This window comes from Hermetia illucens, chromosome 3 (assembly GCF_905115235.1).
Source record: "Hermetia illucens chromosome 3, iHerIll2.2.curated.20191125, whole genome shotgun sequence".
Classification (NCBI taxonomy): Eukaryota; Metazoa; Arthropoda; class Insecta; order Diptera; family Stratiomyidae; genus Hermetia; species Hermetia illucens.
The window spans coordinates 45,782,534-45,806,230 of record NC_051851.1 but is presented as its reverse complement, the minus strand read 5'-3'; the positions used below and the strand labels follow the sequence as shown (position 1 = coordinate 45,806,230).

The 23,697-nt window shown below is 41.2% G+C and overlaps 1 protein-coding gene across 1 annotated transcript in view; it reads left to right on the top strand.

Annotated features, from left to right (window-relative positions):
* Positions 1 to 16,448: 16,448 nt before the first annotated feature.
* LOC119652541 (sodium/hydrogen exchanger 9B2) overlaps positions 16,449 to 23,697 on the top strand; it is a 42,038-nt gene continuing 34,789 nt past the window's right edge. The window contains exons 1-3 of the mRNA XM_038056746.1: positions 16,449 to 16,612; positions 16,688 to 16,779; positions 16,840 to 16,996. Of these exons, the coding sequence (XP_037912674.1) occupies positions 16,764 to 16,779; positions 16,840 to 16,996 (173 nt within the window). The 5' untranslated portion in view covers positions 16,449 to 16,612; positions 16,688 to 16,763. The remainder of the gene's footprint in view (positions 16,613 to 16,687; positions 16,780 to 16,839; positions 16,997 to 23,697) is intronic.

Sequence of the window (23,697 nt, the reverse complement as noted above, 5' to 3'; positions counted from 1 at the left end):
CCTTAAATACCCAGAAATTCTTGGTTATATTATTTTAGGGATATACTCTTTTCACACCGAAAATATAGAGGGACATCTCCGCCCAGCCTTACCTTTCAATATTTTTAATGCTCCTATCCCAATCACCAAAGAAGTCACTTATCTTGAGTTGACTATGAACTACCGTCCGTCCGATGCACCTAATATCACCAAAGCACTGGACTGTGCAGCCGGTGCATTCATATCACTATGCCATCAAATACGATATCCCAACCCTCCAGAAGGTTAAACTATTTTTCTGCTAACAGTTTATCCGCAGAGTCCTCCACTACTATTCTAATACCTTCAAAAACGGAGACCGATTCAAATATATCTCTAACCAGATCCTGTATGACTCCTGTCAAACTGCTCACCCATAACATCCTCTACTTCCTGATCAATTGCCAATCCCATCCTATTCATTACTCAGGCCATGAAGATCGAGATTGTTGAAGATAATATTTTTCGAATTCATCTGTTCCCTCAACGGCCCTTAGCACTATAATCCCAAAACGCCAACTTGATGCGTGCAACCGCTATACAATGCAAGGTTTTAGATGAGACCACTTCTTAGGCAGAAATCACTTTAAACTACACGACTTATAGAACGCATCCGTTGTAAGCTTCAGAACGACCATAAGACTACGGCCGCACCGCGCAAACTGGTGATTATTGGGAAGGGTCGTATTGGATGGGTAGCGTCTTCAAAATTTCAAGTCGACCCAAATAAAAAATAAACGACCTGAAATTGAAACTTTAAACGCATTTTTTTTTCTACAAAGGATATCTTTGAAACCGGTAACCAAAATTACTCCAAAACTACAGAACCGACCCTTTCGAAACTTTTCAGACTTATTGAACACATAAAATGTACTGTTTCATTGTTGGATATCTTTTTCGAAAAAATGGCTTTTTCCTTTTCCGAGCGGCAAGCGTTCTGTGCGGTGATAAAGTGAGATTGATTCAAATCAATGCCAAAGACCTGCAAACTACCTACGAATCGGATAGGTCTTTAGCTGCTATACTCCTCCAAGCACGATATGTTAGGCAGATTCATCTTGGTCGCGAAAAACCCAAGACCGAATGGGAAAGTTCACCGAAAATGTAAGATGGCGTTTTCTTTTGGAGGCCATAGCGCGGTTCTATATCATATTAGCTAACGATGACCCGGTTAATATATGGAAAGGCGGGTCTGGTTCGGTTGTGTGACTGACTTTTGTTAATCCTTCACTAGCTCGCGATATAAATGTATGTCCAGGAATCAGAAAGGCAATCATTTTTGGCCTGACGAACAAGTTAGGCTGTTGGGATCCTACACGTCCAAGAATGAGAAGAATTTCAGGTTAATCTGCGAAACCAGTTGACAAGCAAACATTTACCGATGTGCAGTTAGACCACGACACTCTACTAGCCACACTATCGGAAAGAGCTTTCCATATCAAGGAATGCATCCATATCACGGGAGGCATGTGACTTATCGATGGCGTGACGTTATACTTTTACCTTTAGAAAGCCTATTGACTAATGAAGCAGTCCCTCCTGCTTCACTGAATAGCTAGCTTGAGGTTTCTTTGAGCTTCCTTGTACAAACGCTGCTGAACTCCTGGCCAATCCCACTCATTGCTATCTAGACCGCTCGTTTAGTTCAATTACATGCCGACTGAAGAATAAAAGGTGAAGCAGCGTTCCTACAGAGAAGCTCGAAGAAACCTCAAATGCGCTATTCAAGGAAAGCTCAAATGCGCTGTTCAGGGTTTGTTCTCGGAGGAGAGAACAGTCTCCAAAGGCATCCAGATGTGGCTGTAATACCCCCAAAAATGATGAAAGATTTACTGGAGATTTGTAATAAGCTACGAGACAACAAAGTACCGGGTCTTCACGGGGACAAAACCCTTAAGCCGACTTTCATGTTAAAGCCGGACATATTTGTGAACTTATTTAAAATATTTTTTGTGGCTAGAAGCACAGGAACGTCAAAGGGTAGTGTTACTCACTAAGATTGGAAAGCCTTCTGGTAATGCTGGAGCGAGTAAATTATAATAGATTGTTCCAGAGAGTCTTGGGGGCTTATCAGGCTATTATTTAGGCTTTTGTATACCCAAATCAGCTATCAATGCGATACAAATGGTTATGGTCGAAAATGTAATGCACGGAAAATGTACTACTTGGAAATATTGATAAACAAAATATCTTCAACTTCGCCTATTAATTAGATGTTTTGTAATCGAAAACGATGAATTTGAAAGAAGCCTTGGACTCAAGGATTACATTGTAACCGCGCTATGTACTGTACTCGTTATTGTTGGACCTATGTATAATGGTGATCTCGTAGTTCCAATTGCTAGTGCCGCCAATTGCATAGCCATGATAGCGATTGCAAAATATCTCACGGATGTTGAGTTGTATTTATCCCTGTTAAAAAAAACGGTAACTTGGGACTCGTAGAGGACACAACAGAAGCAGTGCTTATCACGTGTTGAAAGAAAGTATGCACCATCATGATGATGATGATAGATACTAGCCTAAACTTTAATCATCATTCACAACACTCATTAGGGGATCCAATGGCAACAAAAAGACCTGATAAAGATTATACTAAAGATAGCGTACCTGCAATGCAATCCAGATTACTGTATATGTACACAGTGTTAGTTTGGCGAGCTGGACTGTGTACCACATGCACTCGATAGTTGGAATGCCAATTCATTTTCTAGGAAATAAAATGATATGTTCGATTCGTCATCTGATTTGAAAACGCTGAAAAGGAGAAATCTTTGAACAGGTGACCACGACGATGGAAAGGGTCGATGGATCCATAGATTCATTTCTAGCATCAAGGTCTAGGCGCAGACAAGATGCGTGGAGATAAAATACAATCTCATGCATTTCTGAAGGGAGGGGTGAGTTGTACACCATAGGTACCTGTATACCCATGTTTAAACTGGATAGCTCTTCTAACTATCCCACTTGTGATAGTATCCCAGAGGAATCAAAACAAGTCGTCTTGGATTGTTATAGTTTTACGAAGGAAAGGGGGAATCCAGTGCAACCAATGTGGAAAGATTTCATCGTTCAAGGAAAATAATGGGATTGAATGCCAGCTAAGAGAAACGGAATAAAATCCAATTGCGGATACAATCGATGAGCGAAAATAGAGGTAGAGGTAGGTCCACCGTTTGATGTAATATTTTGCTATGGTTCAGCGTGGACGAGGTGGTTTTAGTGCCTAAGAATCGCACATGCATCGAGAATCAGTCACAAGAGAAATCCCTCTACCAGCAGTGAGATTTGAACCGCACCGTCTGCTACGATAGCTTACTGCTCTAACCACTGGGCCACCCGGACACGAAATCAGTAAAGGTTCTATGTCCACAATAGACGCGATGTTAACTCATGACTGTAAAAAGTCATAGTTCGCATCGGTATGACTCAGTTGTGTTTGCGATTAATTTGGCATCTATTTTTTGCCTGCTCCTAATTTGTTTATCTTATAATACTAAGTCAATGGCAGAGAGAGAAATATGATAGATGCTTTATCGCACCACATGTACGTTCCTTATAGAGACGTACGCAGAATCAAGTCGTTCAACACCTTTAATTGGTGGTGATATCATAAAAAGCTGATTGAATCCATAATGTCGGCTAGACAACGCGATGGACGTGATTAAGCATCAGCCACTCTACCTCATCCTTTTTGTTCCGCTTTCGAATCCAGATTGTTCACTAACGTTTATGTTCGTCTTTGTGTTGACCCGATGCAATGAGCAGCTTTGAGCAACAGCAAACTGAAGCTTATCCGGATAAGGTGGCTGCACTAGCTGCTGATCGAGACCTCAGAAAGGCCGTTGATTTGAATGATAGTCGATGCCTCAGCAATAGACTCAAAAAATCTAATTAAGACACAAACATATAAAAGCAAAGCTGGAGCGAGCTCTCACAGCCGATGGGCTGTCCTGACGGTCCTTTATCTCGAAATAGGGACCCAAACCTCACGTGGTTATGGCGGATATATGTTATTAACAGATCTAAGATCATGGATCTCAATAAATAAAGTATATTGAGTTACCACTACTATTACGCTATGTGAAATCTTACCTGATCTCTTTTGCTGACAAATCCCGCGACACACCGACAGAGAAAATGGTAGCGCAATCACCTAATGCAATGTTGGCATTGCCATCTCTGAGGGTTTCCATGACGTCATTAAAAAAGTCGGATAATTTGAGGACCGGCTGATGAAACTCATCATTATTTCAGCTGATGGCACTATTCACTTCTTCACTACATACTCACCACGGACAGATCGACCAGAACCCGGGAAGTACGCCTTCAGGCAACTTTTCAATGCAAAAGCTTGTAGCATGCCTGGTGATAGCTATATATTACTGCAGGCGACCTTAATCATCAATTTGTGCAATTTCGCGGACATCCATGACTTTGTAATTATGAATGTATGGTTCATTGAACGATTGTTTCATCTTCCTACATTTTATAGTGTTAATAGTAAAACGGGAAGCGATTCTCATAAGACACCGATATTTTACCTCCGTCACTGACTGCAAGCCGTTCGCTACGAGAACACTCGATCTACAAAATGGGCAACCCGTGGGGCCACCAAGCCAGATAAGCGGTTTACAAATCGAGATTCTTGGCTTTGGAATGACGATGTTGAAATGAACCGGTCCAATATAGACATCTATACGGTAAAGCGGACCCTCGGGATATCGAGAGAAATTTGTAACGACTTGTCAAAACCCGACACGGATGCACACAGGATATCGATCATTTCTACTGCATTAATGACAAGAACAATACTTTACTTACCGATCGACGAGCCGCAACGGATAAATAGCGAGTATATTTCGTATAGATTTCAACTAAGGATTTTATTCATCCTCCACTTCCACAAGCACTTGGAGCAGTTCCACCTATATGCGCGACTGAAGTCGGAGAAGCAATAAAATGAATGACCTGACGACATCGCACATAAACTCTGAAAAGCGAAGAACCGCCACCCAACACTGTGGCTCAGTGAGCTCTTCAATCGCATTATTGAGGAAGGTAGAACCCTATCTGACTGGCAAGAAAGTACCGCGGTACTAATACGGGAAAAGAAAGATGGTTCAGCAGAATGTTTTGGTCACTGTCCCATACCATGAAGATTTTTAAACACATTCTTGGAAACCGTATTAGCGATATCTTTCAAACAACCGTAAATCAAGTCGGGTTTCTTAAGAACTGCAGAACTACTGACGCAGTACACGCTGCACGGTTACTCATAGAGAAGCACCGTGAGAAACAAAGTCGTACTTACATCGCATTTCTGGGTGCGGAGAAAACATTTCACCGTGTGCCACATCAACTTATTTGGTATACTCTACGATAAAACTCAGTGCCAGAAGAACTCCTGCGGTGGGTTCAATTCCTCTATGACGATCCGAAAAGCAGAGTTCGAAGTGTGCCGGGCGTATTAGAAACGTTTCATGTTTGTGTCAGTGTTCATCAAGGAAGCGAACTATCACCACTCCTCTTTGTTCTTGTTATGAACAATGTCACCCGGGACATACAACCTGCAACCTTTCCTATCGACACATAGCAAAACAGATCTCGAGCAACTTCTCCAAAAATAAAATGATCGCCTCATGCAACACGGTCTCAGGTTGAATTTGAATAAAACAACTGTCATTCTTAATGATCGATATATCAACGAACGTCTCAAATCTAACATTTACCGCAATGTCGTTCGCCCAGTCGCCCTCTATGATTCTGAGTGTTTGCCGAATATAGAAGACAATGAATGGCTTTTTACGGTAATGGAGACAAAAATGTTGAATTGTGCAAGTAGCGTCACACTCCTTGATCACCGAATTGATGATATTCGCGATCAACATGGAGTTGTACTGATCGTGGAAAAATTACGAGAGAGGTGCCTTCGATGTTATGGTCCTGCAATTAGCGCTAAAAAGAATTGACTTGTGAAGATTGGTCTGAATATCAAAGTCGATAGTAAGCGACCAAAAGGCCGGCTGTAGCGACGGTGGCTTGATATTCTAAATGGTGATATGGAAGTCTCGCGACTGTATCCAGATCAGGCAACCAATCACGAGAAGCCGACTCAGCTTGTGAACGAGACAACAGCTGAAGAAAAGAAGAAGAATATTACACTGATGTCCGCTTGTGTATTTATAATGTGGAGCGTAAAGGAGATGTGAAAGGATTTTCACAATCAACTGGAAGAGATAGGTTTCATGGGTACTGCCGGTGCCATGTGCGCGCATTCGGGGCGACTCCACATGCGTTTGTCAATTGGTAGCCCTTACATACATTTAGAACACATGAAAGACACCTCATAGACTAATTCGTTTAGGTATATGGGGAAGCAACGAACGCGAGAAACTTTTGAAAGAGATATTTCAAGAACTTGATCCAGTTCCAGTTTTCGGACCTCAAACAACCATTTTGGTAGTTACAAAAGTTACCCTCAAACATAAAAAAAATTGGGATAGAATAGATTCACACCTACTGCACCGATAGCTGAAACACTGGAAAAGTTCTGGAGCAGGGAGCATCTTTCGAACAATATATTACGATCTTTCAAACTTAAGTGTTTTCGATTATAAGAGCGGCTATTAGGATGATTTAAATGCGGCTGAAGGACAAGAGCATCGTAAACTACAAATCGCCAAACAGCCTTAAGGATGTTGATCAATCTACCTACATGATTGGCGAGCGACCGAAGAACAAGAGCATCATAACAGTCTTATAGACGTTGATCGATCTCTTGAACAACAACAATCGTTTAGGAATGTGAAAGTCGGTTGAACTCTGTACTTATCTATATCTTTGGTCTACTAGCCTTACCGAAAGCCCTTCTAGGATGGATTGACTAGGGAAAGTTCAAGTCATCAAGAACAAATTCTCTGGCGCTCGAAATAGTAAGACACAACAGACGCACTGAAGTCAAAGGTTAGGTTTTTGAGAATACATTCAAAACCGTCTTTCAAATTTCTTTCCATATACAGCATAGAACGCTCTGAATGTGGTGAAATCAAGATCAGTGCAACTTCAAGTCCAGGGAGATCTGCTGCATTTTTATACAGATAGCGAGCACTTAAAGACTTACAGTCAAACAGGCTTAATCTTTTCGTATTGAAGACCCTAGATTGTGTCCTGGACATTCACTTAAGAACGACCGTGAGCGACCTAAATCTCAACACCTCTACTTCGGAGTTAAATCCGCAGAAATCGCTCATCATGAGGCAACTACCACGGTTGGAAAATCGTTTCACTACAGGAAATATGTACCGTAGCTTCCTTCCAGGATATGAAAAGACCATTCAATAACGTTAGCACCAAAGCTATCAAGCCCAAAGCGAAATAGGATTGGAGGGATATATTACACATGGGATGGTATGTATCTATGCTAAGAACCAGAAAAATGTAATCTAATCTGAGAGGTAGTCTCTTGACCAGAGCTATGAGTGGAGGAGCGCCCCAGGGTGATGCCATCACGCACAAACGGATGAAATGCTACGAGTAGTGGACAAAGCGTGGTGAAAGTGGCGGAAGGGATCATGGCGGTTTGTACAGAGCGCTGGCCAAAAGGCAACAATTCTGCTCGACTCAGCATAGCATACCGTTTGCATTGTCGAAGTTGCACTTCCTTTGGAATAGTTCAGCTTTAGCAATAGCCAGGTTACAGACACTAGCTAACCAATTCTTGGAGGTCGTCAAAGAGATCTCTAGTTGCACGATGATTTTAGGTTAAATTAAGATAGGTTATCCATAGATCTGAAGGAGGAGGGTGTAAGTAGCTTTTCCTGCAAATGTAATAAAGTGGTCAAACTGAATGTCTAGATTAGTAATTTTAGGGGCAGTTTTGACACTGGCTAAAAAAATGGATAGTGGCAGAAAATATAGCACCAACACTAAGTGGTAATTGTCCTATTCAAGTCCAGCCCGTGGGAACTAGGCAATAATGATATATGAAATAACGAGGCGATCTTCCATGAAATAGGAACTGATCCCATATTTATTTGTACTCAGAGTCCATTCAATTATACTTATGCACAATTCGAATAGACCACTCTCCCTGGGAGCTCAAGGTCTATGTCAGAAAACCTCGCCAACTGAACTGTAAAATACAAAGTATACAACTCAAACTAAATTTATAGATAATAAACAACAAAATTCAAGTCTTTTTGGAAATCTAATATGTATTATGGAACTTTCGCCCTGGAATGTAGGAGTATATTCACTAAATCTTTGATGTATATTTTGTCTGTGTCCGCTCCATTGAGTCGGTATAATAAAATATACAACAGTCACTGGCTTTTATTTGGCAATTAATCTGTTCAGGCCATCCCATTAAATTAGAACCCCTCATAGATAACATTTTTGTTTTTCTACATTAACTGGAAATCATCAAAAGTGAAAACCCAAGTCGGTATGACCAAACATATCATAGTCTAGATGGAAAGGCGTCAGTATAAAGCTTTCAATAATGTCATTAACCGCAAACCTTTTGTTCTCTCCTCTCTTTACTTTGCGGGCATCCACACTTTTGTCTTGTAATACACACTCATACCCTCAAGAGACACATAAATTTTCGTCAATTTGTGTTCGGAGGAAAAACCATTTCATTCGTTTCAGGACGGCACTTTTCCATTTTATGGCAAGGATCTGTTTTTTTGGTCTCCCTCATACTTTCCCTTATGGAAGATGTGAACACAATGGAGGCAACATTTAATGCGTTTGTTGGGATTTTCGCATTCGCATAGTAAAAATGTTTAGCCCTTTTTCGATACTCTTTTTAGCAGATTGGGGACTATTTGGATCCCTTGAAGCCATCGCACTTATTGCATTACTTAAACAATGTGAACAGATCAAGGAAAAAGTATTCGTATTTTAACAAAATAAAATGAATGAAATATGGACCAACTGTGATTATAAGAACTTATTTGAAAATTCTTTCGTTAATTTCAAGCTATCGACGCCAAAATCGTCGCCGGTAGACATGACATTTCAGCAAACCAAAAGTGATTAAGTCAGTAAATTTTAAACTTGAAAGGATTCAGTATTTCGCCTCGCACACGTGAATATAATCATAAAATGATACAAACTCTCAAGGACCTCCCCTCTTGTTTTTGAGTTGTCTGGCGCTTCATCGACAACCAAACATTTTATTCAAATAGTAGTTTGTGCCAAAACTTCCTCAATACTATGTATTTGCCTTTTTATTAGGAGATTTTTACAACGCAACATGGGCGAGGAATGGGTTAAGCAACATTAAGTGAGCGCGCATCAATGGGGAATGCTCCCACATCCATATATGATCGAAAGTTGTCGAGCTATCGTTTTTAGCCTTTTAGCTCCTTTCTTTCACGTCGAAATTTTCTTATTATAGAATCCAACTTGGGCCAACGAGAAAGGAGAAAGCAACTTAAGTGTTCTCTGGTTTCAATGTCTCAATTCGATTATCTATAAAAACGTATCCATTTTGTTGCGTTCGTGTTCTCTCTTTTTCCATTCACATTGGAAAGTCAAAGTATCTACTTAGCACTTATTATCCCTGCGAGGTTATGGGGAAATATGAGGGATATTATTATTGGGTTTCGTCATATCGAAGTGGTGATTATTTTCCATTCAAAGTTACCCTGTCGTCGCTCTGATAACATCATTCATTTTTGTCTGGCAGGATGCTAATCGGTAATGGTTCGGAAAGTACTTACGTAGTGGTTTACTCCCACTGGAAATCATTGAGTTCGAATTGGTTGACATTGAAAGTAAATGAAAGGCTTCTGTATATTTTTATCTTCATTTGTGTGCAGAAGTTGGAATTGTTTTTTTGCCGTTGAATTCAACAATTTACAGAAGCCATTAAATAACTGGCCACGGTTATTTTGGGACCTTGTTAAGATATTGCTATTCGTATTACGACATTGTGAGGTAACTAAAGTTCGCAATTTTTGGAAGTTTTAAGTGAAATTAACTTATAAAAGAACTACTGCTAGAATGGCGCTATATTTCTTGCGGTTTGGCGTCCTCGGTAGATCACCAACATAAGCCAACAGCTTAATACCTAAGTCATTCAACTAGGAAACCTTAGCGGTGTTCAACTATCTGCGTCGACCTACGTGCGCCAACAAATCAATTACCGAGAAACGAAAAGAAGGCCAACTCTGGCAAAGAAATTGGAAAACGGACAGAAAAAAGAAATCTTAAACTTCTTGCCTAGCAAACTGTCTTAATTAACAAATGTAAGAAAGAGCAGCAAATCTTTTCCCAAAGCATCCAGGGATCTTCCAGATTCTAGATACACAAAAGTCTACAAATTTAACTTCAGTCCAAAAAGTTGATCATTACTCACTCAGCGTCTAAAACTTTATGAGCAGATGTCAGATGTTGAAGCAAATGTGCCTTCTAATATAGCTAAAGATTATTGAAGGATTACCAAAAGAGGACCTAATTAAGTTGCTGCAAATAATCAATGCAGCGTTTAAATCAAAATACTTTCTTCGACAGGAAATTTTCCCTAAACCAGGTAACCAAATGAAATCGAGTCCACTTTTTGGGGTTGGAAATGTGTAAAGACCATCAGAGTTGACCTGAGTAGAGTAGAAGTCCGCCCGCATATCCTAAAGCTCCACTGAAGTGTCGCGACTCGCGCTTGTACGTCTCTATGCTAGACAGTATCGGGACCGGGAAGGAGGGGTTCTTTTTGAATTTCACGTGCCCTTTGACCGACGCACCGCACTGGACTCTGAAATTAAAAAAAAAGGAAAATATCACGTGAATCTATCGGAAAAATAGGCGAAGTTAAACTAAACAATAAAATAATACCGACTGCGACTGCGCGCATGGTGCCGTGAAACTAGGCATCCGAAAACCGGGAAAAGGGAAGATCCATGACGGATCCCATTCTCAAATGATGTTCACCTACTTCGGATTTCCAAACGAGTATGCTTTTGAGCCCCCGCCCCACGCCTTGATATCTTCAGGCAAAAAAAATGGAGACGTCTCTTATTAGTGAGAGTTGGGAAGGACCCCTCCGATCAAACAATGCTATAATCCAATTGCCATCAACGGCGCAACCGCGGGTATCCGGTCTAGGCCTGCGTTAGTGAGGAACTGCAGACATCCCGGTTTTGCGCCGAGGTCAACCAATTCGATATCCCTAAAAACTGTCTGACGTCCTGGCTTACGCCATCGGTCCATTTCAGGTAGGGTCTGCCTCGTCTTCTTTTCTACCATAGATATTGCCCTTATAGACTTTCCAGGCTGGATCATCCTCATCCATATGGATTAGGAGGCCCGTCTACCGCTCATAGATATCGTTGTTATGTGGCTTACGGAATCGTCCATCCTCATGTAATGAGATAAAAATTCTTTGGAAGATTCTTCTCTCGAATGCGGCCAAGATCCCCGAGGAATACATAAGGTCCGGCAAGATCATTGTCTTGTACAGTGGGAGCTTTGATCCTATAGTGTGGCGTTTCACCAAAACAGTTTTTGTTAGCTGATATAGGCTCTTTTGGTTGCCAACAATCGTGCACGGATTTCGTCGTCGTAGCTATTATCGGTTGTGATTTTTAACCCTAGATAGCAGACATTTTCAATGGCCTTAAAGTTGTAGTCCCCCATCTTGACGTTCCCACCATATATTTTGACTTTATTTTCCTCTTTGTCTCGGCAGGATGAGCATCAGGATCATCCTGCTGACTTGTTGGTAAAACTGGTGCGCGCCTGGTGCGATTGGTTCCCTGCACTTTTCGGGTTCACAGTGCTGTGCCATGGATGGCTTCAGTGTTAAATCTCACGTGATTGTCAGAAGGGATTCTGAGTGGTGCTGTTTTTCGGACACGAAGCACTATGCCAACGAGATAGTATCCCGAGTCTACATTGGCCCCCCTATATGTTCTGACATTCATCAAGGTTGAGAGGTGGTGACGTTCAATCAGCATGGTTTGGTTGAAAATGGACCCGTCTGGAGAGGCCCATTTATGTTTGTGAACCGCTTTCTGCACAAACCAGGTACTTCCAACAACCATTTCGTGAGATCCTGCTAACTGAATAATCCGCAGTCCGCTATTACTGGTATTCCTATGTAAGCTATGGAAGCCAACGTATCGAATACGGGCTCCATCCCAACTTGGCTGTTAAAAGCCATGAGTACGATTTTGATCATCATACCTTGGACAGGCGACGAGGGTTCTTTCAACTGCCTCACAGAAGGTATCCTTCTCCGACTCAGCCCTATATTGGAACAGGGTATCAGCTAGCTGCTTGGCGGCTCCATTTCTGTCGTTATTATATTGTCGTTGCCGAGTTCGTCGTTGTGTCGTTAGCTCAGTCCGGGGCTCCTTCCGTGACTTCATAACGTCAACGTTCCATGTAGGGTTGTCAGCCATACCCAACCCCCAAACTGAAGTTGGTACAATTTGTCTCGTTTTTAGACACGGAAGGCTCGCCTTCATCCTCCTCCAAATGCAGCTTTTTGTTAAAAAAGAGCATCCAGCGGTCACCACGTGGAGGTGGAGATACTAAAAATTATAGTTATATACTATTAATAACTTTATTTGAAAGTATATCGGTATGAAGGGTATTTCGGAGCTTATGCACCGTATAGCGTCAGCCTCTTAATTTTTTCGGATTTTTGGGTTGGGTATTTTCTGAAAATGGGTCCGTTAAAGAGATGATCACTAGCAACTCCCCGTACACCCCACCTTTCCAACAAATGCCAAAACTAAGTCCTGCTTCGTAGAGTACTCACCGAGATGTTTCATTTGATACCCCACATAGCTGTATTTGATGAAAAAAAAATGTACATCTCGCTTTTGCATATATAAGGACTCTTCCTTAAATTCAATGTAGAATTCTGTAACTCATTGTATGCGTAAGCGTTCACAATTCCCACTTTTTCCAAGAAAAATGCGTATAACGGTCAGACAGACCTGTGAGGGGTTTCCAGATGTCCCATCAGGCGGGTCGCTACGTGTGGAGAAGGAAATGCTTGGCGGATGCGAATGAATATTTAGTTGTAAGGTTCAAAGGTGTGGTCCACGGGCATGTTTCTACGCAGGTCGTGGATAACGAAGAGAAAGTGTATAAACTTAGGGTGCAGGGGCTCGGAACCCTAGTACCGGGGTCTTTTGGGAGTGGGCAAGCAGGCTCCTGGTAGTCGAAATCCCTCAACTGCAGTGCTTCGGCGGTGGACAGTTTGGCCAACGTGGAATATATTGCTACAAGCAGCTTAGACATGGGGGTGTTTAAACCGAGCATATCGCTCCCTTGTTCTCAAAGGAGAACGTTGGTCTTTAAAAACTGCAGTGGCACTAACCGCATCCGAGCGTAAAGAGTTAGGGGAGGCTTCTCAGTATCGAGAGCCGGATCCGTTTAGGAGAAGCTCAACGATTATCAGATCTCCCCCAATATCCAAGACGGAAGAGGACCTGGGACACAGGAATCTCGTTAATGCCAGAAAATGTGCGGATCAAAGACTGGGAGCTTTAGAACGGAAATCCGACCTGGAAGAGTCATCCTTCATTTTGCTTCGAACGAAAATCGTTGAGCTGTCCGAATTCATAAAAGATAAACACAACGCACACCAAGCAATCAAGCATATGGTGACGGCCAGCCGGGTTCGATATAACAAATGGCGAGAAGATGAAGAAGATTTGAAGGCGAACCAAACTAACTCCTTCGACGGTGACACTGTCAACGCAAGTGACACCCAACCGTATACTCGCGGATGGATAGAAGAAAAACAGGATTCGGGGAAAGGAAGACGGACATCCAGGATATCATCAGGTTTCCAAAAAAATAAAAAGGCATACCACCCACTTTGAAAAAGGGACCTAAAACCTCGGCGGAAATACAGTGCTTAAAACTGCTTCAGACAACTCTACGCAGAGACGGATATAGACCCATAGGAAAGCGCCCACAGGGTTGTGATATGGAGGTTTAATGGTCAGGCAAGTTCGCAAATTCCAATCTCCTACTGAAAATCGTTCAGAGTTTGTTCCCTCTAGACGGCACAATGGGTTACTGTCTGCGTATGTCTACTCTTTAGATGTGGTTGTAATGCCCCCAGAAACGACGAAAAAAACTGAAGATTTGCGGTAGACTGGGAGGCAACATAGCGCCCGGCCTCAAAAACATACCAAACAAAGCGCTTGAGTTGTTTGAAGCATGCTTGGAGGATGGGATCTTTCCTGAGACATGGAAAAAACAAAGGTTAGTGTTGTTGCCTAAACCTGGTAAGCTTCCTAGTATATCCAGGTACTTAACGGCGCTAGTCGACCGCTACTTAACAGATAGAAGGCTCTGGTACGTCATAGACAAGGGAATCCAAGAATATATTGTCTCCGCGGGTGTTCCACAGGGCTCTGTGCTGGGACCGTGTCCTCAACGCCCTAGTTGCTAGCGGGGCCACAATAGCGGGTTACACTGATGACATGTCGGTGATTATTGTTGCAAAAGATCTGGCGGATGTGGAATTATATTTATCCGAAGTTATACTGCTACAAAGTGGTGTTGCTCTCGCGGAGGATAAAACAAAAGCGGTGCTTATCACGAAGCGGCGTAAGGAAACCATTGCTCGTATCAGAATGGGAAGCATATCATCACTTCAAAGCCAGCAATTAAATACTTTGGAGTGCTGATAAATGCAAGGCTGAATTTATGATGGACCCAATACTTCCTCTAATCGGTAAATGAAAAACGCCAAAAAGGAGGAATTGTTAAGCAGGTGGTAGCAACAGGGGGACCAAACGAAAAAGGGTCAATGGACCCACAGATTGATTCCCAGCATCAAGGTGTGAACGCAAAGAACGCCTGATAGATAAACTATAATATCTCGCAGTTTTTCATGGAACATGGTGGTTACCGTAAATACCTCTATAGGTTTAAACTGGACAGCTCACCTAACTTAGCCAGCTGCCACGGTATTCCGGAGTATTTCTTCCATTGTCCTAGATTCACTGAGGAAAGCGAGAGTCCAGAGGAGACATTGGAAGGAACAGTAGCATCGGAAAATATAATTGGGAACATGCTTGCATGCCAGGAGAGGCGGATTGCAGTGAACGACATGGTAGGGCGGAATCAGTTCAGATTAAGAGAGGCAGGGGAGGCGAGAAAGGCGCGATTGCGAATGCAATCGATGCGTGAAGGGAAAAGCTAGAGAAATGTCCACTCCGGGACGAAATGCTTCATGGTGGTTCCGCGCGGAAGGCACAGGAGTTAGGGGTTGATTTTAGTAGGTAAAAATCCCACACGCACCAACATGTGTACCAGTGTCTTTGGAAGATTTGGAAGACACGGAAAAAAAGACAGATAGACAGTCAGATGGACAGACAGACAGTAAACCGATTATAATAAGGGTTTGTTTTACACAAAACCTTAAAAATAGACCCAGCATAATCTAAAATAAGTGGAAAGTACCAAAAAATCGATTTATATTTAGAAGCGATAATGGGTCTCCTGAAAGAAAGCCTTCCTATACTATTGGTTGTCCTTATGTGTTTCAACAAATAAACGTTAATTAATTTTTTCTGTAAATAACTATATAAGCCAAGAATATCTGTTGATTTAGAATTTCCAAAAGAGTCGATGCTTTTACAAACATGAAATTATATTTTTACTCGTGTTACCCAAATGATACTATTTAAGTCCATCGGGTTAAGCTAAAAACACCGCAAAAAACAAACAGATATAGATTTGTTAGAGATTCCCGATCTGGTAATCTTAATTTTAATGAACAAACGAATCTTGCGCGAAGATTATTTTTTTATTACTCGACTGAAAGCTACCGTAAATATTTGTCAACAACAAGAATAGTCTCCAATGCAAATATATGTATGTACACGAGCTTTCGGCTTTAATTTTTTTCACCTCTAGTTTCCCCGTTGATCCCACACTGCTAAAGACTTTTATCAAGGGCATGCATGATTACTGAAGAAGTTATGATCACGCGCCGGCGCTTTATTTGCATCTTAAATCAAAGCTTATTGGTTAGGACAATAGTTGGGTGATAATTGTTCTGATTAGTATCTATTGACAACTCTAGATACTAGAGAGGAACGTGCATGAGTAGCTTCCACTTTATATTAGATCCAAATTGACTCTTCATAATGTGTAGACGTGCTTACCTACCTTTTATTAGACGTACTTTTTTAGCATGACTAAGTGTAGACCACTCGATATTTGCTTACCCATAAAATCAATCTACTAGATAATTTTAGCATTCATTAACAATGTCAGCATACTCCATTGTTTACGTGTAGCTTCCAAATTAGAACATATGTTGAAATAAATTTGAGCAACCACGTGGACAGGGTGGAGAGTATTATAACATTCTCGGTAGCAATGGGTATGGCTCGCTGATGTCAGATTTGAAAACTCTGTTTCAGTTTTGATGGAGAACTACTCGGAAAATCGCTCCACTCAGTAAACGATTGGGAGAGATGATTTTCACGAGATTCCGAAATAAACCCAGAACGGCTAAACATGCATAGATATTTCAATTTGCGTTTAAGTCTGATTACAATGGAGATTATCGGACGCCAGTAAAAGCAATATCAGTGCCTTTGAACCGGTTAGTATGACAGTCGGCAGTCTAGCAAGAAAAACGCAGTGGCCGCATGGTCTTACTCAATATATTTATTTTTAGTGAATGGAAATAGTGCTTAATATTGGCGACTAGTTCGATCGGTTTTGTACAGTGCCGCGCGACAAAGCTTTGAAATATGGTAGCTCAGATAGGTAGCCACACTTCGAAAGAGTATCTTTTTTGAGAAAAGTGAAAGTTTCATTTCTGTTTAGATGATTCGGAAAATGCTTGTTTGAATAGGGAACGTGCCGGCCAAACACAACTCACAATTCCCCAGCAGAATGCAATAAACGATATGGAGGAGGTTCAGAAATCTGTAGATACTGAGCATGTTCCAGCGAATCCCACACATTATGAAGGGCCACCCATGTAAGTTATGAAGCTGATAAGAAACTAAATCAATGTCTTATTAAACAGTACTCGTATGGATGTAGAAGTCGAAAGTGTTTACGTGAAATTACTGTCGATAAAAAGCTGCATGATAATTCTTCAAGCTATTTGATTTTGGAGATATACTTCTCACTTACAAAAATGCATGGATGGAATCTACAAAATATTATTTGAAGAAACATAAGGCTTAAAGAAAGCCCAGTCTAATACGGGGTCTATTCCTCCCTTAAAAAGCTGGAAAAGGATATGGTAAACAAAGTAACTCAGGGAAACTTTCATGAGCTCAAAAGGGTCCTGTTTCAGCCGCTAAAACAGGATGTAAAATTACGAGTAACATAGTCTGTACTCAACAGTAACAAGAATATACCCGAGAAACAACACAGAGGCTTCAAGGAAATATAGGAAAAAAGTTTAAATTGACTAGTCGTAAAAACAAGACTAAACCAAATCGAAACCGAAGATTATGCATTTCAGTTGTGAAGGATTTTGGGATTTCCTATGTGAAGAATGTCCGAGTGCTCGAGTATTTCACCTTTAGATGACACTGACATTATATGATATTTAAGGGTGCAATAAATTCCGATTTTTTTCTGTTTCAACTTTGTTAATTCACACGGAAAACAGGAACTTGACTGTTCAAACCTGTGTGTGGCTCTTACTATGATTTCTATTTTTGCAGTAATCTACTATATGATCTCTATTTGAGAAAATGTCAATATAAGGTGGATTTTTCGGCTCGATTTGCATTTTTTGGGACTTTCCAGATGAATAGTTTCTAGAAATATATCCTCTCTGACTTTAAGATTGGTCTTTGCATGCAACGTCCAGACTAAGACCTACTGCAAAAAGTATTAATCTAGACCTTCCATTTAACAAGGCTAAATTAGCAGAAACAAAATAATATACCATATTCTGCAGGGAAAGGAGAAAGAACGTCTTTCAACTGCACACAAAATCGTACCTTCCATCGTTGAATTGTTGAATACGTATTACACACAAATAGACAATAAATTCATTTTAATAAGGTTTTGTTTTACATAAAATCTTAAAAAATGCTCGGTGAAGAATCGGAGCGCCAAGAACATTGCTCGCCTAAACTTATTCATTATTAGAGTTTATAAAACGATAGAACTGCTAAAGAAAATTCATTTATTCCATCAAGGCCATATAAGCGCTGCAGATTCGTAAAAAATAGGTATATATAGGGTGAAAAAGGTTCGCGGAAGAAAGTCTAGTGCTTATTATATATACATCACCACCATCATTATTGTCAACGACGTATCAACTGGTGTCCAGTTTGGGCCTGCTTAAATAAGTAACCGCAAATATCCCGGTTTTGCTCCGTGTCCCACCAATTCGATATCCCTAGCAGTTGCTTCGGTCCTAGCTTACGCCATTCATATTTTCATCTCTGACAGGGTACGGCAGCTCCTATATACCTTCCTCGATGACATGCTCATCATTTATTTGCCATATCTGACTTCTGCCCGCGAACAGGATTTTGTCAACCAACACTAAGTGAAAAATAATCGAGTTACAGATAGGCAACAAGTTCCCCATGAAGTATTCTTTGAACTATGAAGTCAAAAGTTAACTGGACTAAATCCATGGATCCAATCATCAGAACAGGCTTAATAACTGGGGATTCGTTGCATTCTCTGTCACCACTGGGATTCTTCGAGATGTTAAGCCAACAGATTCCAAAACTAGAGTTTTTTTTTCTACTAACAATATCATCGCTACCGTTGAGAGAATTTCAGGCAATTTTTAGTCTCCCAAGATTTCTGCACTACAGACTTATATTCAGTGTTATATTATGTTTGCCACGATTATTCAACTCTGAAGAAGAACTCTATTTTTCTGGGTGTTTCAACTCGACTAAACAGCTGAACTGGGATAACTAACCTCACGGGAGTACCCCTTGAAAACTCATTAAAAGTGCCGACATCATTACAATATATTTCAACAAATATGCCAATCACTTATATCTTTAAAATAAGGCGGACGAACCTTTGGTATTTTCTACCTGCAGTCGTTTAAAATAGCGTCCAGTGAAACACAGGCAACATCTTACTATTCCAAAGCTAAACAGGATTTTAAAGAAAAATTAGCAACTCAGGTCAGAAACATGGCCTAAATCTGTAGGAGGCGGCATTGACGATCATTTGACACTTTTTTTATCGGGATGTCCGCTGATCTGGACCTAGTTGCACTATTTTTCATACAGTACATGTATGGTTGTCATAGACCCCATGTAGGGCATAGCTTGCCTTTTACAAATACTCGCCTTCGCAGCCAACACATCAATGGGTATGTGGCCCGTACGTCAACCAAGTTTCTCATTAGTCATTGTCTTAGGAATCTTCAAACTCCCCGATCTTACAAACTTGTAAATTCGGCTCTCTCTTTCTGAGAACATCATCTTCAAGGAAAGTAGAGCTGACATTAAGCTTTCAGAAACTTCCTCCCCCAACAATAACGTTAAAAGCCTTTCATTTAACCTTGGTATTTCTCGGTTTGTAACACCTATAACAGGAAAATGGATGCAGCAATAACCGCAGCTAACAAATGCATCAATAAATGATCTTCATAACCGCCTGAAGGGCATTATCATTGATACCGCCACAAATATACTTAAACCCAGCCGCAAGAAAAGTCGGAACGGCTGATTCGACGATAACGGAACGAAAGAATGCCGCAGACCGAGTAGTGGTACTGTATTCTCAAAGAACGCGGGCACGCGCAGAGACTCCAAACTCCAAGTCTGTGAACTAGAAAAGTACAGGCAGCAACCCCACCAGGTGCGGAAGTTTTACCAAAAAGTCAGCAGGATGAAGCCTTGCACGCCTTGATGCTCATACTGCCGAGGCGAAGAGGGAAATCTGATTTCCGACAGAGTCGGAATATTTGAGCGATGAGTTGAGTGTTTTGATGAACTACCCAACAACCAAAATATCGGTGAGTTGGAGGTCCCGCCAACTGAAGACGATGGAGAAATACTGCCACCACCAAGGATAGACGAAACAGTCCGTGCAATCCACCGGCTTAACAACCATAACTCCCCAGGAGCCGATGGAATTACAGCCGAATTGGTAAAATGTGGAGGCGGAGGCAAGCGATTCATCAACGAGATCTCGGGTTGTACATTAATGAAGGCAAGACAAAGTACATGGTGGCAACGTCAGCGCCAAAACAAAAACTGAGATAGAGAAGAATCCTCCGAAGGCTTACATCCGCTGCATGAAGATGCACGATTCTGTAGCCTACATGAAGATGAAATCTATGAGCGATACCACGACGTCTGGTTGTGGATAAAACAACAGGCTACGGTGGGCGGGTCATCTAATCCATATGGTTAAAGATGGTCCAGCCCGGAATGTCTAGGGACAATATGTATGGTAGAAAAAGAAGACGAGGCATCATGCGTTGGAACGATGGCATAGGTCTGGACGTCAGAGAGCTTTTAGGGATATTGAATTGGTGAACCTCGACGCAAAACCGAGGTGTCTGGAGTTCTTTATTAAGACAGGCGTAGACCGGATACCGGCTGTTGTGCTATTGATGATTTCCTTGTTCATTCTGTAAATCTAGCATCGACCAGGCGCGACGCGGTTAACCCGTTCCAGCTTCCTTCCTTTATAATGGTTAGTATTTGTGATTGATCCTAAAGTATACAGATCGCCATTACAACTCCACCATTAGTCTTTTCCGACCTTTGAAGAAAATAATAATCTAGCCTTTGTGAACAGGGGTGTAGAAGTATACTCAAAGTATCCTCTACTGGTCGTAAAAGGCGACTGAAAACGATAGAAATTCTTGCTCGCGCTTATCGATAACGCTACCAAGAGTCTCCAGAATTCCCACTTTATCTAATACTAGCGAGAATACCAGTGATATATGTTCAAGTTTCTGAGCTTAAGCGAAGTAAGATGGTTGGACTGTGGCGTTAGATTGCTTCTGACGGCTACCGCAAGGCACACTCTCTTGACCTGAGAGCCGATTTTTGATGGGATCTTCACTGCAAAATTCCAGTCCATCACAATTTTACAGCCCTACACACCAACGGATATTTCTAATATATCGGAGTAATTATACACACTGTGATGTATGGTCTGAATGCAATGGTTAGGGTTGACAACACCTTGCTCAGGTATGTGATTGAGAAATACGCTCTTCGCGACGGTAACAATAATGGTAGCATATTGTTCGAACGCATTGGATTTCAACTAACCGATACTGTACGAACAATCAAATTGACCAAAAAAGTTGACTGGCAGTTTCATCCAGGGTAGATGCAACTCATCAGATGCTGCTTCACCTCTGCGCTGAAAGCAGCGGGACCGAAAGTGGCTACAGGTGGTAATCTCTCCATTTATATATATTCGCAAACACGACATGAGTGCGAATTATAAAGAAGTGAAATCCATCGTCTATTCAGACCTAAACTAGGCCGAAACGAATTTTTGGTGAATTGTTTGATGACGGGCCGGAACACTTGAGAAACAACTTTTTCCTCTCTTGCGGTTCACAGACTTCCCTTTCTTGAGTTAAACAACCAAGTTTTTTCAAAAATTTAAATGACGGTTTTGTCCAGATTGCATGACAAGGGAGTTGCTGACATCGGCCTCAAAAGGGATCTAATAGCCGCTTGCCTCTTCGTGGATGTTGTACCTATCACTTCTCCCAGGGTTGGGGAGCTATCACCTTCGCAGTTCAATATCGGGCGCTTATATGACCCAGCTGTCAATCGAACTATCTTGCTGATCGGACGCCAAATAACTGGAATGATCCATGTTAGAATATTGATAAGCATTGGGTCACCATCAGAATTTTCTCTTCTAAGACGCTACGCAGGTCCTCGACTAACTCTCAAAGTGGTGCCACAAGGTCTGGCTGAAATCATAGAAGTGGATCGATAAACGGAAGGGATTGAAAGCTTCATTGATCGCTGTGGATGATGGCGAGCGAAATCGCATGACGAAAGAGAATATGTTATGACGCTGGCAGGAAAGCATGGACGGTCGACACTTTTTTCACATTGAAGAGCGGCGTCTGTTTTATCAAAATGACCTCTCGAATAAATAAAATTTTCAATATTTACCACATTAAAACAAAGTGAACTAGATGATGGTTTGATATTTGACCTTTATATCATTGGCTCGTGTTTAACGTTTGACTGTAGAAGGAGAAGTTATTCCTTGGCAGCAGGAATCAATGTGTCCGGATAGCTGCGTGGTTAGAGCACAAGGCTGTCATACAGTTGGTCGCGGTTCGAATATCATTGGTGGCAGTGAAATTTATATCGTGATTTGACGTCGGATACCAGTCGACTCAGCTGTGAATGAGTATTTGAGTCAAATCAGGGTAATAATCTCAGACGAGCTCAATGCTGACCACATTGCCTATGGGGCACTCTAATCCTGTAGTGTAACGCTACCGTCTTGAATGAAGTGCTCTAACATACTCCACGGCCCTGATCCAATATGGATTATTGCGCCAACGATTATTATTCTTATCAGGAATTAGTGGAGGTATGAAGTTACATCTAATAAGGACTATTTCATCGAAAAATATGTTACCTAGTCCTTTCCTTTGTTTGGGGAGTTTTTGCCAAGTTGCCATTAATTTTAACTGAGATCATTTTCATCATTTGTTTTCTTTGTCATGCGGATCAATTTTTCACAAATGCTGAAATCATTATATTTTACACTACGTCGTGATCGATACTAAATCAAATGAAATCGATGAAGATCTATGCATGCCGATACGTTTCTAGCCGATACGTTTCTTCTGATCAACCGTGGATCGTCCCCTTCGGAAATCATCTTGACATTTACCAATAATTTCTTTGCAATAAATTCTCATTCGTCAATTAGAGATTTTTATTTCAGTACATTTATATTTATTCAAGTTACGAATTCTGGTAACTTATAGAAATATTTGACATTACAGACAACAAAATTTAAAAAAAACCGTTCATAGAGAATCGTGTCTTCTTCAATAGTTGTATTTCGTCTCCATTTTTTCCCTCATCAGGAGTATCCCAAGGGTCCAACATCGGTCCATTTCTGTTCTCATTCTTCATGAATGATGCCTTTTATATGCAGCTGACTTAAAACTGCTTTCTGTTGTCGGTTCCCCTACTGGTCAGTGCAGTCTTCAGTCAAACCTCACTAAATGCTACTCTTTATACTATTCACTAAGAACTTCACCCCCGACACTCGTTTATTATCTTAATGATCAGTCCTTATCCGTGATTGCCTCTTACAAGGACCTAGGTGTGACCTTTGATAGAAAACTCTGATTTACTTTTCATTATGTCGATATACTCTCAGCCGCGCTTGGAAAATGACTGGCCTTATCCTTTGTTCCGTTTTTCAATTAATAGATATCCATTTTTCAGCCATTTTTTATAAATCCATCGTCCGTCATATTCTTGAATATGCTTCGGTAGTGTGGTCCCCAGACTATAATTGTGATTGCGATGCAATTGAATCTGTGCGAAGAAAATGTACTTGATTCCTAAAACAAACGTTCCCTCCTCGACATATCCTGAACGTTCGGCTCTCCTTAACCTGACATCTCTTCAATCTCGTAGATCTTTCACTGGCACATGAGTTCTTTTCAAACTTTGTAATGGTTCAATGGACGGCTGAGTAGCTTCCAAAATTCATTACTGC